Raw genomic sequence first — 19,100 nt, 5'->3', positions numbered from 1 at the left:
TGACCCTGGAAAAACCTCCCACAAATCTTGGGGAAAAACAGCTTGAGAGCTCTTCTCTATTTTCGAAAATGCTTTTACAGAGAAACTGAAATACACAGTGAAAATTCCAGCAACCACAAATTACAACTTATTTTGATTTCCGTGCTTGAACTCCACCTCAAAAATTGTGCCAATTAGCAAACAGCGAAAACAGAAATTTTTACAGCAATAAAACAGCATTAAATGTTGTACAGCGAGCCTCCAAAAATGTGCCCAAAACTTCTTGTCCCTCTTCCTCGGTTTCTATGCCTTTCTCCTGTTGTACAGTTTTTCCTTGGAATGCATGCCAATAAATGCTGCTGCTCAGATTTGTTGAAATGTTTTCTTGCTGCTCTCCTTCACTGCTCAAAAATTTTCTCCTTGCTCTCTCTTCCTTTTCTCTCAAATGCTCATGAAAGAATGAACTGATCTTTTCCTCTTCTCTTCTCTTTTTATTCTCTAAATGACCTTTTGGGTTACCCTAATATCTAATGCTTGAGATTCATTTAAATCTAGGGATGAGAATAAATGTTCATTTAATTCTCACTTTCTATTTTTTAACTCACCCATTTAAATGAAGACCCACTTAGCGTTTTATTTCCATAGTCACTTTTTCACTTTCTAATTCTTCATTCACTTTAATAAAGTCACCTTTAAATTAGAATGTAACTTTACCACTTATAAAGTCACTTTTAAATTAGAATGTAACTTTACCACTTATAAAGTCACTTTAGGTCCTAGGAGAAAAGTAAAAAATAAATTTGGACACTTTTCCCTAGGCCAAAGATCAAAGCCTTAGGGAACCACTTGTCCTTTGGTACCCAAATTTTAACATCTTGGAAGTTGGAGCTTCTTGTTGATATAATTTTTATGACATATATTAAAGAGCGTTTGGTGTTTTTTTCCCGGAAGGGTTTCCACCTAAAAACCTCGTGTATTGTCTATGATGTTATGCATTGTTGAATAGTGTTGTTAATTTATAATGTTTAATTGATATGATTAAAATTGTTAAAAAGTGCCCAATACTGATTCACCCCCCCGCCCTAAGTGTTTGGTGAATATTCCAACATCTCCTACATGCTAAAACACCAAGCATATGCAAAAGACTTTCCAAAGCTACCACAAGCTTCAGGGGGTGTAGTGGTAGACCAATGCGCTCTGAAGAGAATATTACCATTCTCTATCTAAGAAATTTGTGACAATGCTTCTATAGCATATGGGTTGCTGAAGTGCTTCAAATATTTTATCTCTCATGATGAAAGAAAAGGGTTGCCAAAAATTAATGATACTATCTTCTCCGCAAGTTCAGTTAATAATCTCACCTTCCCTGCTAGTGTCTCTCTTAAAGAAAGGGTAACTTCAGCCACCTCTGATGGAAGTTCTTCTGTTGGTACTAGATAGGTGCCATATCTGTCAATAAAAATCTTTATACATTAGTTGTGCCCACAAGAGAAGACAAATACAGCATTTTTATTCTCTTCATTCTTCAGTATGCGGATCAAATCGTATAAATTTGAACTTTCAGAATATCCTACAAATATAAAATACACAGCCTACAGGTATAGGAACAGCAATTAAGCTGTCTCCCCATATCAGTGAAAAAAAGTAACCTGCTACGCATTTTCAATATTGAAGCAAATTATAAAAGTACTTTCAAAGTACGGACTTGCTCGATCAACACGAGTCTTTAGATTAAAATCGTTTTCACATTCATTATCCTGTATTGAACTATAAACAAAGCATATTACCCCACTGGGCATAGTATAGGACCAGCAAGTGCAGCAAATGTCAAGTCAGCTGCAGTAAACTTGTCGCCACAAATGAAAGGCCGGCCATCAGCAAGCACATTATCTACCTGCACAAGGACAACTTCTTCAAAGTAGAATTTTTGGAATGCAATGCTATTCATTTCTAAGGGCAAAGAGTTAACCTACATCCATACATTGCTACTGGAAAATTATTTTTACTAGCACCTCTTGAAATATACGATGAATCTTATCAAGAGAATGATCTTTTGCTGCAGGCCTGCTGCAACCAACAAATCTATATATCGCAGGCTTTAACAATGGCATTAAACACCAAGTTAACAACCTTTCCCCAAAATGCAGCCCTGCAATTTCAGATTGGTCAAAATAATGAGAACCTAAAGGGAAATATTTATTATGTAAAGTCATGTTTCAAGAAGCATTTACAACAGTCAGAATGCACCAATTTCCCAGTTTAGGAAGTGCAATCACATGAACATTCAGATGAATCAGATGTTCGCATATTTACGGTAAGCAAATATTTCCAGCCAAAATCAAGAACTGATCAGATTATGCATCTGAATTTGAGTAAACCACTAGAGTTTAATGTTGAATTTCGGGGTAGCTGCGGTCAGTATTCCCAGCTACTCCAAGGCGGCTCACAAAAGAAATATAAAAGAAGAAATTTGAATTTAAATTGCCTCCAAAAAGTCAAGTCAGCTCCAATTGATTAAGTCAACCCAGCCCAAAGGATGTACCCATTGACGCACTCTAATCTACTATGTATACGCCATTTGTCTTCCTCGACTGAGCACCAATTTGGATCACTCACAATTATCATCTTTTGTTCACTCATGCAAAGGAAGGAAGAAGACTTCTAAGGCTAAGTCAAGTTTGTTGACATCTATTTGACCAAACATTGACTGAATTTTCTGAGGCAAGGTTTGAGCGAGATTTCTGAGGTTCTCTGGGCAGCAGACTGAAATTTGGCCCATCTCTGGCAGTTTGACCACAGGTTGACTTAAGCTACTTATGGGCAGTTTGACGTTATTTGACTGGAAAATATCAGATAGTATCTCTCATTGAATTGAATAATTCCTCTGAGAAAAGGTTGCTGGCTTTTTCCCTAGTTAGGGTTTTCACAGGATAAATTTTGTATCTCTTGTGTTTGGTTGCCTTCATGATTCTACTGTCATTATTTACAGTTGAGATTTTCTATGTCGAATTGCTTAATGATGAATGTGACACAACAAGAAAAAATTAAGAAATCATTGGAAGTAATTATCAGTCTAGAAGATCATGAAAAATCAACATTTAACACACCTAACACATTTAACAGGTTTGGGTTTAACTTGGCACCGATCATATTTTGCCATCTTGGTGTCAACTAATTAAAAATTTCTAACAGAATATATTGGAGACTGAACTGGCAAGTTTTATATAGAACCCAACAAAAAGTCAGGAGTTTTGCTGGCTACTTGTGGAGTGTTTTGAGCCAATTAGGATTTGCTTGGCAGACAAGTCAGGTAACCTAATGAAGAAGTACTGAATATAGGTACAAATATCATGAAGAGACATCCCAGAATCATTTATTCTATTGCCTCGTGCCTCTCCTTAGGTATCTGTTCATCTCGAACTTGGATTTGGCAAAGTGGAATGCTATGCTATTACATTGCATTAGTTATCATGAATATAGCCATCAGAGTTTTCTTATTTCAAATCACTCAATATTACCAGCCAAGCAACAAGGAACAGTTGCAGCCTTTCTTGCCGGCCCCTTGAGGATCTTCATCAAATTTGAATAACCTCCTCAAATTTGAAAAACATTACTCAAATGGCTGATAAGCAAGGGGCCTTCAACGGCCTTCCTCCTACGGGAAAAGGGTTTCTGCCTGGGATCCTTTTGACAAGATTGGATATCCATGTTTTCCATGGCTGGAAATGATTGAACATAAAATAGAAATATTCAGGACCACATTCAACCGACTTTGCTACTACAAGGATTGGCATGGCAGTAAAAACGATTCTGTAATATGCTAAGCCTAAAGACATTCCTTTTACCATTTCAGAACATAGCATGCATAAAAATGTAGATTGTTTACAATATCTACAGTATCTTATGTATTTTTTTATTTTTATTTTTGTGTTTGAAAAAATGCTTCAAAGTTCATATGTTACCTCAAAGAAAAAGTAAGTAAAACAGAGTGGAAGATAGCTATATCATATAGAAGATACTGCATGGATACTGTCAGCAACCTGTCTGTGTGGTGCCTTCTGTATTACAAATATGTCCTAATGCAAATTCCCTTTTTGAAAACATTGGCCTAGTTAATGGAGAAACAGCTTACATTGCTTAAGGTTTCATTTCTATTTTAGCTGAGAATCATTGCCAACTTCTGGCTAGCCATATCCTTAAGCTCTAGAATTTGCTCTAGTTAATATCACTAACAATTGGCTGTCCTGGATTACTATACAAAACAAAGTCAGTAATATAGAGTCTAAGGGCTTCATCATAAATGACGCTGGAATTTAAGTTTGGTCTGAAAAAATGGTGTTACTGGCTATGGTTTTAAGCAGAATCAACATATTAATACAAGCCAGCCTTGGATTCACTACTTCATAGTCATGTATATCCCACAAAGTATGATTTCCCTGAAGGAACAAGTTTTACGTTAAAATCATACCAATGAATGTAACCTTTTATCTGCCAGATGTCTTTGAAGATGTTACTATATAGTTCTACTTTTTCACACCCCTCATAATTCCACATGCTAGACATGGCTGGATGAACATTTATAGGCTAATAAGTAAATATTCTGTTTTAAAATTTACTTCTTACCTTGACTTAGAATTTTGAAACTGTGTCTGTCATAGAGCAGGTAACAATATGCAAATCGCCTGACATGAGGACCCAATATCTCATTGAATTTTGTATCTGCAGCATTGCAAACAAATAAAGTGGTGAAGTGCAAGATTAAAGTAAATAGAAATAAAATCAGATGGATGAAAATAAGAAAACACTGAGCTTCCTCCACTGCAAATCACTATCACTTAGCATCTTAGATGCATAGTTGTTAATAAATTTATTCAAACCCTGTAGTGTGACAGTATAAAAAACAATAGGATGGCAATAAATCTGCAATTCTACTAAGCTAAGCCAACTACCCTAATCAGCTGCAATAACCATAAAAATGCTTCTGTGAAATAAAGACAAAGATGTCTATTATATAATAATATACTGGATACGTTATATACATAATTATAAACATAAATAATGATAAATTAATTAATTAAATGAAAAGTCAAGGGGCACGTACCCTTTCACCTCATGACCAGTCAATGCTATATGTAAAAAGTCATGAGGGTTATTGTATCATCATTCATTATTTTCTTATCAATCAATATATTTTATATTACAAAATAATCGTCTTCGATTATAAACTGTTTATGTAACAATCGTATTAGAGCCAACTGGCGGCTACTATGGTTGAACTGCGAATTAAAATTCTGTACATAGTTGTTCCTACCGCTGCCATAATTTGCCAATTTCTGTGTCGCTTGTACCCTACTCATATAGCCATCCGTGTAAATTCTCTGCCCTGCATGTATTGTTATGCCTCAACCTGTACCAGATGTTCCAGCAGCCACATCCATCCAACATAGTACCACACGTTCAAGCCACCACCACCATCCAATGTAGCACCACATTTTCCAGTTGCCACCGCCATCCGGGGTGGTACCACATTGTAATGTCCCTTTCTTGGGATTGCCCAATCAGCCAATAGAATAATTCCTAAAAGTGCCAAATTAAACTTGTGCAATAATCAAAATGCTCATTTAAGCCTTCCGTCAAACACTTAAGATACATCCAACCACTGCACTGTCCATTAAATCATTGAAACATTTCATCAAACAGTTTATGAACAGCCATTTTGACAGACAGATTATTCAAACAGTTTGTCTCTAGATAAAAGGGCAGCATTATTTTGACAAATATTTTGCATGCAAATTAAATAGAAACCCTCAACGTCATTTGCACAGTAAATAAAGTAACTGCAACTCAGCACTTAATTTATTAGAACTGAAGGAAAGATTCTCATGTCAATCTGGTTACAAAATATCATGGAAACCTGAGACTGCTTGCCCCTAGAAAATAGGGATTGCTGGGTTTGATTGTTGTGACTGCACAAGAAAATTTGACCTTGAGAGCTCAGGTATTCTGCCTAAAGTTTCTTTATTACCCTGCTGCCAATGATAAACCATTCAACTTCCCAGCAAACAAAGCAACTAAGCTCTTGGATCAATGAAAACCATGGCCCTCACTATGATATTCTTTATTTCAAATAAGCTCAGCCCTGCATACAAAATGGAGATCTCCTCATGAGTAAAATATACCTTGCAAAACAAATGAAATCTCCTAACAAAATTAAAACCCCAAAATTCTGACAAACCTATATTTTTTTTTAAGCCATGGTGAATCGGTTGTGAAAATTCCTAATCCTCAAGGAACCCCTACTGCAGCGAATCTGAACCTACTTCACTACTTGACTTTAATATACATTATCAAGTTGTTTTCTGAATAACACTGAAGCAAATTACTTCTGCAGCCTACACAACTTCAAATTTGATTACATGAAACAGAAAACAGAGCAAAGAACAAGAAACATAGAACAATTATTTTTGGACACAATAGTCCCCGGAAAAACCTAATGCGGGAAAACCGGTGCAGCAGCTCTAAGGGTTTATTATTATGCAGGAGAAATATCTGAATACAAAACTAGGATGCTCATTTAGCAATCCTTTACAGAGAAAATACTGGAAAAAAGGCTGGTGAAATGATCTCACTCTATCACTGGAGAAAAAGTGGCTGATCCTCAGCTCTAGGAGGCTCGGCATCACCCTCTAATGGCCTTTGCGTCAAACTTCATCACCCTGGGCAGCTTCTGCATCGCCCCTGCTATGTATTACGCTGCCTCTCTGCTCTGGATCTTCTATTGGCTGAGAATTCGACTTTCTTGCCTCCAGTCTCACACCTTGGCTCCCGGCAACTGCAAATCGAATTCCCTCTGCAGAATTTCGAATTCCCCTCACTGACTGCGCTGCCTCTGCGTTAGCACTGCGTAGGCCAGCATCAACCCTCCTCTAGACGTCTTTCTATCCTCTCTATGCCTTGTATTCCCTGGAAAGTCCTTCTCTTGGATTCCAACTGCTCCTCTACTGCAGAATGATCACCTAGTTTGAATTTCTCAACTTCCTAGCCCCAAAAATCGAACTTCAAATCAATTCATTCTCTCCGTGTGTGTTTCCAAATGAACCCCAAGCCTCCATCTTATAGTTTTCTTGTTGAGTCTTCAACGGCTGAGATTAACTCTCTAATCAACAGCTAAGATTAAAACATGACTTGATCCACCTTTTAGATCATTCTCACCCATATTTTGATTAATAACCATTAATATTTTAATTTCCCTAAGTTTAGACTTAGGAACACCATTAAAAATATTAATTATTTTAATAAAATACAATCCGGATGGAGTTTCACCAAACGGTTGCTGGGTTCTTCAGAAATCATGTGCCTTAGTCTCTCCACCAATTTTCAAGGCTAGAGCACTTCCGATGCTACCAAAAACTAACACTCCCTCTTAATGAGGAAAGTGCTCTATCAACAATGTCCACCTGAATGCTACTCTGTTTCTAAAGCACCTCCTTTCTGCATTGTTGCTGCCACCAACACGGTGTTGTTGCTACTACTATATTGCTACCCATGACAATGCCACGGCCATTGTTGCATCTGTACTACAGCTCCCTCTCAAAAGCTGCATCTGTTATGCTGCTAGCATTGCCACTGCTAACACTGCATCCGTACTGCAACTCAATTGCTGAGAAAAGCAACTGAAAAACATCCAAAATTAACTGAACTTAATTGTGTTCAGCATAATACAATAAATGTTGGAATCTGACTGCTACTAGTCTCCGACCCTCTGAATCTTCTGCGTTGTTGCTAGCTTCTGTACTGCTGCCAACCTTGCTCTGCATTGATTAGTCTCTTGTTTCAAGCTACTGCATTTGTCCTCCAAACAATACACTGCATCATCTGACACTAAGTCCATCTCGCTACTGCTGAATCTCGGGATCTCATAGCAAAGAATTGATCCAAGAGGTGGACTCCTCAAGGATCCTGCCCACATGTAGTCCTCCTGACAACAGCTCAATATTGCCCCATTTCCCTCCTGGAGATGCGTGGGCACTCATGGCAAACTCATCCTCATCTATCTTCGCGACTACAACCTTTGGATCATGCTTCTCATCCTTATCCTTTTGCTTCAAAGGACACTGAGATGCAAAGTGACCCATCTCACCACATCTGAAATATTTCACCTTCGAAATGTCCTTCTTCCGCAACTGCTTCTACTGTCCCTTCAATGCTAGAACTCCGTTTTCCTCCTCCTTCGTCTTTGTGCCACTCCCACTGTTGCCATTGAGGTTGACCTTCACTAGGTCCCTCATGACTCCTCCTATTGAAGAGCCGTTCACATCTCCTCCCATAAAGGTAGTCTTTCCCTGCCCAATATACTTTGGATGAAGACTTGCCATTCAACTAAGACTCCATTCAGGGCTATCCTCACCATCGCGGTTGATTGAGGAGTGGACCCTACTGCAGCAAGTTGCTCTCTAGTGTCTTGAAGACGTTGAAGATAGAGGTTCACCCCTTCTCCTTTCTGCGTCAAAGTCCGCTGCAAATTCTGCTCTAAATACATCTTTCGTTGTTTGGAAGAGCCTTCATACAAAGAAAACAAAACTTCCCACATCTCCCGGGTTGTATCCTTGCCTTGCAAGTGTGAGACCACATGATCTCGAACTCCATCGAGAATGAGCTTCTTTGCCTTCCCCTACTCGGCCTTGTACTTCTTCCTTTGATCGTTATCAGTAGGAACAACCACAGTACTCTTGATGTAGGCTTCGAGATCATATTCCTCCAGAACAGCTAAGATTTTGGTCTTCCATATGACATGGTTGGAGGCTTCGTCCAACCTATCCTGATTTCTGAACCCATGCGATGCCATCTCACCCAACTGTCGAATTGACTCCTCTAGTCACTGCTTAGCACTTTTCAGCTGCTTAACAAGTGAGAAATTTGAACTTCCTGGCGAAAAGTTCTCTAGGGAGAAAATTCCCCTTCTACGCCTCTTCGTTCTTTTCCAGTGAATTTTGCCCCGGCAGAAGCTGCACCCTTCTAGAACTGCGTTGAGGCTCTGCGTCACTCCCTCTGCCTCTGCAAGCTCACGATTCGGAAATCGTACCTCTGTCGTCTCTCTCAAAGAGAGAGTTCCTTGAATCTGCTTCTCGGTAAGGACTGCGCAAACCCTTCAAGGGGATTCAGCATGCTGCCAAGTGCAGCTTTCGGCCTCACTTAGCATTGGATCTGCTCTTCCTATTTCAAAATCAATGCTCTGATACCATGTGAAAATTCATAATCCTCAAGGAACCCCTACTGCAGCGAATCTGAATCCACTTCACCTACTTGATTTTAATATACATTATCAAGTTGTTTTCCGAACAACACTGAAGCAAATTACTTCTACAACTTACACTACTTTAAATTTGATTACATGAAACAGAAAACAGAACAAAGAACTGTTGATTTTTGGTAGCATCGGATGTGCTCTAGCCGTGATATTTGGTGGAGAGGCTAAGGCACATGAAATCTCCAAGACCGAGAAATCGTCTGGAAAAATTCCATCCGTATCAAAAGATATTAAAATAATTAATATTTTTTATGAGTTTCTAAGCCTAAACTTAGGAAAAATAAAATATTAATGTGTATTAATATAATATGGGTGAGAAAGTTCTAAATAATGAGGATCAAGCCAAATTGGTCGTTGAATCATCAATAGGAAAAGTATAAGAGGAAGCTTGAGGGTCAGTTGGAGACACACCAAGTTGATCAGTGAATTCGATTTTTGGGGTAGGGTTTGCTAAGAAATCAAGTTAGTGATCTGTTGTAGCGAGGGGTAGTTCGGCAAAAGGCCGAAAATACATAGCAAAGAGGCAGAGAGACAACGCAGAGGCAGTCTGAGCTGAAGCAAAGGCTTAGAGGGCCAGCGCAGAGGACGCAGGAGGCCGAGAAGTTGACGCAGGCAGACGCAGAGTCTAGCAGAGCTGACGCTGGGTTGAAGGAGCTGTAATGTGGTGTTTCTGTGGGGCAGACTAAGAGCTGAGAGGCAAACGCAGAGCCGTAGAGGGTGATGCAGTTCCAGAAGTTAGCTTGGAGCAGCGTTCGCTGTCCAGCGAAGGAACAATTGAAGTCACTGTGGGGCCAATCATCCGGTTGTTGAATTAGCCGAAATATCTATCTCCGAAGCAAGGTACTTCTGCCAAGGAAAATCTCGAAAAGGTGAGCCATTTTTGGCACCCTAGTTGTATTCAGAAAATTGCATAATAATAAAACCCTCATATCTGTTGCACCTGTTTTCTCACATTGGGTTTTTCCAGGGACAATTGTCCAAAAATAACGGTGTCCCTTGTGTTGTCTCAGTTTATTTCAGTTGCTGATCTGTATGTTTGTGAAGGTTGCAATTGTGTTTATTTCGATATTTATGCATATAAATAACTTCTTAATGTAAAAGACAAGTAGGAGATAATAAATCAAATATTGCAGTAGGGTTTTCTGATGTATTAGATTCAGAAATATTCATATGGTATCAGCGCAATTGCAAATCACAGGAGGACTGAAGACACCAGCAGGAGAAATCTAAAAAATTTGCAGCAGAAGCAACTGTCCCGAGAGACAACGTTGTTCTAGAGCCGATGCGGCAAGAGGAGAGGTGACACAATGCTTAGAGGGTGACACAGAGGCTCACGCCGAGCCTGCGTCAGCATTTCGAGTCAGTAGAGGGGCCAGCGCAGAGGCAAAGAGGGGCAGATCAAACCTATGCAGTGCTCGGTCATCTTTCTCAGCCAAGAAGGATTGACATTGTGGCTAGGAGCAGATTCAGCCTAAGTCGTGATTGGGCAGAGCCTGAAGGGCTCAAATTCTTCAGTTGTCGGGGCTAAGGGAGCTGTGCAGATTGTGATTTGAGGAGCTGGTGGGACGTTGTTTCTGTCTGAGCAGAACAGTGTCTAAGGAGACAAAACCAAGGTAGAGGGAAGCACTACCTCGACGGATTTCTAGCCAAGAAATCCATATCCGAGTTGCAACGGCAAAGGAGGATTGGAGAGGATTGATTCGACAGTTGGCAAGAGGATTTCCAAAAGGGAAGTCGAGACTCAAAGGGAGTCTAGAAGAGGAGCAGAGATGGCAGTGAACGAATTGAGGGATCAGGACAGATTGTGTTGATTTGTGGTAGTATCGGATGTGCTCTAGCCATGAAAATTAGGGGAGAGACTAAGGCACATAAGATTTCCAAGACCCAGAAATGGTTTGGAGAAATTCCACCCGGTTGGAGAGATATTAAAATAATTAATATTTTTAATGGAGTTCCTAAGTCGAAACTTAGGAAAATTAAAATATTAATGGGTATTAATATAAAACTGGGTGAGAATGTTCTAAATGACATGGATCAAGCCAAATCTAATCTTAGTCGTTGATTAGGGACTTCATCTCGGCCATTGAAGACTCAACATGAAAAGTATAAGAGGAGGCTTGAGGGTTAGTTGGAGATACACCAAGATTGATCAATCAGTTCGATTTTCTGGACCGAGGCTTGCTGAGAAAATTCGAACAAGTGATCTGTTGCAGCGAGGGGCAATGAGTACATAGCAGAGATGCATAGATAGTCCCAGAGGGTCAGCGCAATGATTGAAGAGGCTACGTAGAGGCAGCTAGGGATTGCGCAGAGGCTGAGGGTCCTACATGGGTGACACAGAAGGCTAGAGAGCTGACGCGAAGAGGCAGAAGGTTGACACAGAGAGTTCTAGAGCTATGCTAACGCTAGCAGGGCTGACTAAGAACCTTGGAGATGCCCCGGAAGGATTTTCGTGGGACAGACTATTGATTTGGGGTAGCATCGGATGTGCTCTAGCCATGAAAATTGGTGGAGGCTAAAGCACATGAAATCTCCAAGACCCATAAATGGTTTGGGGAAATTCTACCCGGTGAAGGCGATATTAAAATAATTAATATTTTTAATGGGTTCCTAAGTCTAAACTTAGGAAAATAAAAATATTAAATGGTATTAATATAAAACTAAGTTAGAAGGTTCTAAATGACATGGATCAAGCCAAATCTAATTTTAGTCGTTGATTAGAAATGTAATCTCGGTCGTTGAAGAACCAATAGGAAAAGTATAAGAGGAGGCTTGAGGGTCAGTTGGAGGACACACCAAAGTGATCAATCATTCGATTTTCTAGAGTCGGGTTTCCTAAGAGAAATCGAATCAATGATGAGTTGCAGTGAGTATGAGACAAAGAGGCAGAGATAGTGTCGAAAGGCCAGCGGAGAGGCAGAAGCCAGAGCGAGACACGCAGACGCTAGCAGAGACAACGCAGAGGCCAGGAGGGCCTGCATCATCCACGCAGAGGTTGCTATATTGACGCAGAGAGCCAGACAGGTTGCGTAGAGCCTCAAAGGGCTGACGCTGGGGGTTTTCAGGCTGATGCAAAGACCAGGAGGGCTCACGCAGTGTTTCAGTTGTATTGGAGAGGGTTTCGTGTGGCAGATTTTTTGAATGTCTGCTTTCAAATAGAGAGGTATTACTGCAAGATTATTTTCTTTGTCAAGTGAGCCGGTTTTGCACCTAGTTGTACTCAAATAGACTGCATAATAAAATAACCCTCATAATTGTTGCACCGGTTTTCCCAAGTTGGGTTTTTCCGAGGACGAGTTGTCCAAAAATAACGGTGTCACTTGTGTGTTTGTTATTTCATTCAGTTGTTGATCTATAGATGGTTGGGACTATATTGTGTTTACTTCGATATTTATATGTTTAAATAACTTGTTCGTAATTAACAAGTAGGAGAAATAAACCAAAGAATACAGATAAAATTTCTAATGGGTAATACTTAGAAATTTCAACACAGACTTGTTGAATATCTGTCTCCGAGAAGAGGTATTATTGTCGTGTAAAAATCTATGTTGGGTGAACTAGTTTGGCACCCTAGTTGTACTCAAGAAATCTGCATAATAATAAAACCCTCAGAACCGCTGCACCGGTTTTCCCGCATTGGGTTTTTCCAGGGACGATTGTCCAAAAATAATGGTGTCCCTTGTGTGTTTGTCTAGTATTTCAGTTGTTGATCTGTGTATGAGTTAAGACTGCATTTGTGTTTATTTTCAGTATTTATATGCATAAATAACTTGTTAATGGAATAAACAAGTAGGTGAAATAAATCAAATAATGCAGTATGATTTCTGATGTGTTAGATTCAGAAATTTCAACAGATTGGATGAGGCTTCCAATTTTCTCATCTGGAAGGCCAGGATCCTAGCAATCCTAGATAAACACCATATCAATGACTATGCCTTGAAAATCATAGCTATCCCAGTTGACCCAGCTGCTAATGAGAAGTATGAGGAGGCCGAGGCAAAGGCGAAATGCATGATCCTAGCAGGGTCAAAGATCATGTCATACCACATATTGTTGAGAAGAACACAGCATGGGAGATGTGGGAGGCCCTGACCACCTTATACCAGGGCTCTTCTGTGTAGTGGAAGATGTTGCTAGAGAATCAACTGAGGTCATATCAGATGTAGAAAGGAGAGGAGATAGATCACTTCCTCCTCATGTTGCAAGGAATTCACGACCAGCTTACTTCCGTGGGGTCTACACCAAATCCAGAGTTTATGGTCAGGACTGCCCTGAATGCAGTCTCCGAGGACTGGGAAACATTTGTCCAAAGAATCTTAGGCAGAGCGACTCTCCCTAGTTGGGAGGAGATGTGGGCATCTATTCAACAAAAAGAGATCAGGAGGTTGACCAAGGCGGGGAGTAGTGGTAAGGGAGTTCGAGTCAAGAAAGAGGAGGATGTGGCTCTAGCATCTACGGGACAACAGGGGGTTCAGAAAAGGAAGAAGAAGGATATATCCAAGGTCAAGTGCTTCAACTGTGGGGAGCTGGGACATTATTCATCTCAGCGCCCCAAGAAGAAAGGCAAGGGAGAAGCTTCCGATTCAAAGGCAGCTCCAGCTAAGGTGGAGAAAGAGATCGAGACTAATGACGATTGTGCCATGAGTGTTCATGCACCTTTAGAAAAAAGGTGGGGAGACATCGAGTTGTAGTCAGGGGGACTTCATACTAGGGGCAGGATCCTTGAGGTACCCAAACTCTTGGATCACATCCGGCTATGGGATGGTGCAAGGTCAAAACCCACCCGCACATATTCCCACAATATGCATTCAGACACAATGATGCATCTATACCTATCCCAGGATATTTAACTCAACGAAGGAGTTAAATCTACAGACCTTTATGGTCAAGTGGCCCATTCATTAGTCCTTGTGTATACTTAATCACCCCGCCTTTACCTCTTATCGGGACTTTAAAACATCCCCAAGCCTTCAATGAGGCTTTGATTAAAGTCTTCCTTTATATTCTTCGTATCGGGCTTAAATCCTTCGGAGCCTTTACAATCCTTCATCCACGCATATATATATAAAGCACATAAACCATATATCAGCGCTTTTCCTTTCTAAAAACCATTTATAAAGGAAAACATACCTTTACAAAGGAAAACTCTGCTTTTCTTAGCTTTTCCGCCTTCCCGGACAAAATCGCACAGTTCCCGAGGTTAAAACCTCATCGCAATCGGCCATCGCATGTTCCACGGGTTATACTTATATATATGTCACCCTCCTCTGACTCCAATATGACTATCGGATCGGCTAAACGTGCTTTCGCGTTAAAAAGGCCCACACCATATAAACTATCGGAATTATAATATTTTGGAATACAAAGGAATTTCTGCCCGAACCGTATACTGTGGACCTTAAATTTTATAGACCTGCGTTTATAACAACGTCGGTTCCGTCTCCTCTACGCTGCCTTCGCGCTCCCCGATAGCCTAACCTTCCGATCGCTAATACGAAGCCAACGCCGATCGCCGATATCGCTATCGCCGATATCGCAACAGTTACACATCGGTTACCCTTGGCACCTCCAATCGCTGATATGCGATTAAATCGTGACCACTGATCTAGCCACGATCCAACGGTCCACGATTAATCGTTGTTCACTCTTTGTAATTCTCCACGGCTCGTTCCGATAACTTGAAAAGGTTCTCCGACGATGCGACACGATCTCAGCCGTTGATCTAACTGATCCAACGGTTGCTGAGTATCGAACTTCACTTCTCTACAATTCCCTTTACTTAGAATATTTACGTTGTTTCTTCAGTTCTTCAGTGATTTGGTTCTTCTGAAGGTTTTGTTCCTTCACTGCTTTTGCTGCGCCACTCTGATGCTCCAATTGGATACAATGATCCCTTTTGATTCTGCTGAATCGTGCAACTCTTCCACTGTTTATTCTTCACTTGGATTCGAAATCCATTGTGATTCCTCTGAATCACTCTGTCCCTGTGCGTCCTATAGAATTCTATCTGCAACCAGCAGAATCTACGAATTCATAGTAATTCATTCATGAAATACTTCTTAAATATACTGACACAGATAGGAAATAACTCAGAATATATATTAATGTAAAAGCAGGATTACATTCGAGACTCCTCGGTCTTGCCCACACACATACACAGGTTTGATTATACTATTGGTGGCCTCCTCTCTCCCTGTAGGTTTACATACATATATATATGAAAATATTGGATCGGATCGTTGAAGATCCAACCAATCCTCTAACAAAAGCCTAAAGCTCTACATGCATGCATACATGGCAGATAAGCCTCCTTGAGACTTTATTCCATCTTTTCTCTGTTTTAAAACAGAAAAGCCCCTATTTTGCTCAGTGGTCCACATCTATTCTCCCTTTTATGCCTAAAAGCTCTCCCTTGCTCCTAGGATCATGGAACTACTCATGTTCTCATTTATTTGTTTTGAGAGCATCTAATCACACTTTAAAGCCTAAATATTAAATTGACTTGAGACTTAGGAAACTATTTCTTAAAATGCATGACCCCCTATGTCTACTAGTTACAATGATTTTTCTTGGGCTGAATGCTCCCGCATCAGACTCCCAAAGTGGAAAATATTCATGATCTCCTGATCATGTGTCTTCTGGTCTTGGTCTTCCTAGATCCCACACTTTGCTCTATAACTGTCCAGATGCTTTATTCCTTTGTTGTCGCTGCACTTCTGTTGTCTTTTGCTCCATTTTCTTCTTCCTATCAATCAGGTTCAACTTCTGATTGATCTTGCTTACCGCTGTTACCATTTTCCTCCATTTGAATTGCTTCATCATCTGTTGTCATATTTATTCAATTTCTATGTCCAACATATCTTTGGGCTGGTCCATCTTCTACTTCTTACTTCTGTCTTCTTCTCTTTGTTTCAAGTTACTGTTGTTGTCTTCTATGCTGACTTTTCTTTTACTTGCTTCTTTCTTTGGTTTACTTGCTCTTGCTTTACTTGTTGCCATTTTTGCTTCGCTCGCTTTACTGACTCCTACTTTATTTCCGCCCTGATAGTAATTCTGCTTTGACCTCAGTTCTGCTCTGATACCACTAATGGTGCAGGTCAAAACCCACCCGCACATATTCCCACAATATGCATTCAGACACAATGATGCATCTATACCTATCCCAGGATATTTAACTCAACGAAGGAGTTAAATCTACAGACCCATATGGTCAAGTGGTCCATTCATTAGTTCTTGTGTATAGGAACTTAATCACCCCGCCTTTACCTCTTATCGGGACTTTAAACCATCCCCAAGCCTTCAATGAGGCTTTGATTAAAGTCTTCCTTTATATTCTTCGTATCAGGCTTAAATCCTTCGGAGCCTTTACAATCCTTCATCCACGCATATATATATAAAGCATAAACCATATATCGACGCTTTTCCTTTCTAAAAACCATTTATAAAGGAAAACATACCTTTACAAAGGAAAACTCTACTTTTCTTAGCTTTTCCGCCTTCCCGGACATACTCGCACAGTTCCCAAAGTTAAAACCTCATCGCAATTGGCCATCGCATGTTCCACAAGTTATACTTATATATATGTCACCCTCCTTCGACTCCAATATGACTATCGGATCGGCTAAACGTGCTTTCGCGTTAAAAAGGCTCGCACCATATAAACTATTGGAATTATAATAATTTGGAATACGAAGGAATTTCTGCCCGAACCGTACACTCCGGACCTTAAATTTTATAGACCCGCGTTTATAACAACATCAGTTCCATCTCCTCTACACTGCCTTCGAGCTCCCCGATACCCTGACCTTCCGATCGCTGATACGAAGCCAACGCCGATCGCCAATATCGCTATCGGCGATATCGCAATAGTTACACGTCGCTTACCCTTGGCACCTCCGATCGCTGATATGTGATTAAATTGTGACCGCTGATCTGGCCACGATCCAACGGTCCACGATTAATCGTTGTTCGCTCTTTGCAATTCTCCACGGCTCGTTCCGATAACTTGAAAAGGTTCTCCGCCGATGCGACACGATCTCAGCCGTTGATCTAACTGATCCAATGGTTGCTGAGTGTCGAACTTCACTTCTCTACAATTCCTTTTACTTAGAATATTTATGTTGTTTCTTCAGTTCTTCGGTGATTTGGTTCTTCTGAAGGTTTTGTTCCTTCACTGCTTTTGCTGCGCCACTCTGATGCTCCAATTGGATACGATGATCCCTTTTGATTCCGTTGAATCGTGCAACTCTTCCACTGTTTATTCTTCACTTGGATTCGAAATCCATTGTGATTCCTTTGAATCACTCTGTCCCTCTGCATCCTGCAGAATTCTGTCTGCAACCTGCAGAACCTACGAATTCATAGTAATTCATTCACGAAATACTTCTTAAATATATTGACACAGATAGGAAATAACTCAGAATATATATTAATGTAAAAGCAGGATTACATTCGAGACTCCTCAATCTCACCCACACACATACACAGGCCTGATTATACTATTGGTGTCCTCTTCTTTGCCCGTAGGCTTACATACATATATATATATATATGAAAATATTGGATCGGATCGTTGAAAGTCCGACCAATCCTCTAACAAAAGCCTAAAGCTCTACATGCATGCATACATGGCAGATAAGCCTCCTTGAGACTTTATTCCATCTTTTCTCTGTTTTAAAATAGAAAAGCCCCTGTTTTGCTCAATGGTCCACATCTATTCTCCCTTTTATGCCTAAAAGCTCTCCCTTGCTCCTAGGATCACGGAACTACTCATGTTCTCATTTATTTGTTTTGAGAGCATCTAATCACACTTTAAAGCCTAAATATTAAATTGACTTGAGACTTATGAAACTATTTCTTAAAATGCATGACCCCCTATAACTACTATTTACAATGATTTTCCTTAGACTGAATGCTCCTACATCACGGGAGCCCTTAACGACAGTAGCATGATGACAGATGTCGGGTGGAGCAAAGTGTGGTGGACCAATAAGGCGGGGTTAGAGTACAGAAGTCTGTAGCAATGCATTAGAGGTTGCAGCAGTGCAAGAGGCACAAAAGTGATTGCAACAGCGCAGTGTTAGCAGAGGGAGCACGGGTTAGCAGCAGAGGCAGCCTCAGCATCATGAGGCTGACAGACTGACCAGGATGTCAGTGGTTGGGAGAATTCACCTACTTACTTCTCGGTAACTGAGTTGCAATGCAGTAGTTAGCAGTCGCAGTGCTATGGGCAGCATGATGTATCATGTTGAGAAGGAGTTGCAGTACAGATGTAGCAGTAGTAGTGGCAGTGTCATGGGCAGCAGTACAGGAAGCAGCAGTGCAGAGGATGTGAGGCAGCAGACCAAGCATCAACACAGGTATCGATGTGGAGGATCAGGGTGATGTTTCTATGGTAAAGCATTTATAGAGCACATTCCTCGCTAAGAGGGAGTGTTGATTTTTGGTAGCATCGGATGTGCTCTAGCCGTGAAATTTGGTGGGAGGCTAAGGCATATGAGATTTCCATGATCTGAAAATGGGGCACTTAGGCTTCTTATCTAACTTACAAGAACCTCTCCCACTTCCAAAGCTTTAAATATTCCCAAGTCTTATTGATTAACCAATGCGGAATTGATAATATGCTTGAAAATAAGGCATATGCTAGTGTTTATTTTAAAACTGTTTATGTGCTTTTAAAATTCTGTTGTTTGCACTGATATGTAAATACATATACCAGTAGACAAATGCAGTAATAAGCAAACACATAAGATAGCAATTTTATATGGAGTTCACCTAAAACTCTTGGGCTACATCTCTCCTTGAGCTCTAGTCA

The 19,100-nt window shown here is 40.4% G+C and overlaps 1 protein-coding gene across 3 annotated transcripts in view; it reads right to left on the bottom strand.

Moving 5' to 3' along the window:
- Positions 1–19,100, bottom strand: part of LOC149211463 (uncharacterized) — a 318,066-nt gene that overhangs the window by 68,708 nt on the left and 230,258 nt on the right. For 2 of the 3 annotated variants that reach the window (XM_089391503.1, XM_089391504.1), the window contains 4 exons: positions 4,603–4,698; positions 1,992–2,128; positions 1,767–1,873; positions 1,341–1,428 (listed from right to left, as the gene is read on the bottom strand). In XM_089391503.1, coding sequence (XP_089247629.1) covers positions 1,341–1,428; positions 1,767–1,873; positions 1,992–2,128; positions 4,603–4,698 — 428 coding nt within the window. The remainder of the gene's footprint in view (positions 1–1,340; positions 1,429–1,766; positions 1,874–1,991; positions 2,129–4,602; positions 4,699–19,100) is intronic. The other variant, XM_089391505.1, reaches the window with a different exon arrangement.

This window comes from Pinus tabuliformis, chromosome 1_1, assembly GCF_031772625.1.
Source record: "Pinus tabuliformis cultivar Carrire ecotype Pingquan chromosome 1_1, CPIR1, whole genome shotgun sequence".
Lineage (NCBI taxonomy): Eukaryota > Viridiplantae > Streptophyta > Pinopsida > Pinales > Pinaceae > Pinus > Pinus tabuliformis.
The sequence above is the reverse complement of the archived record's forward strand: the minus strand, read 5'-3'. Positions and strand labels throughout refer to the sequence as shown.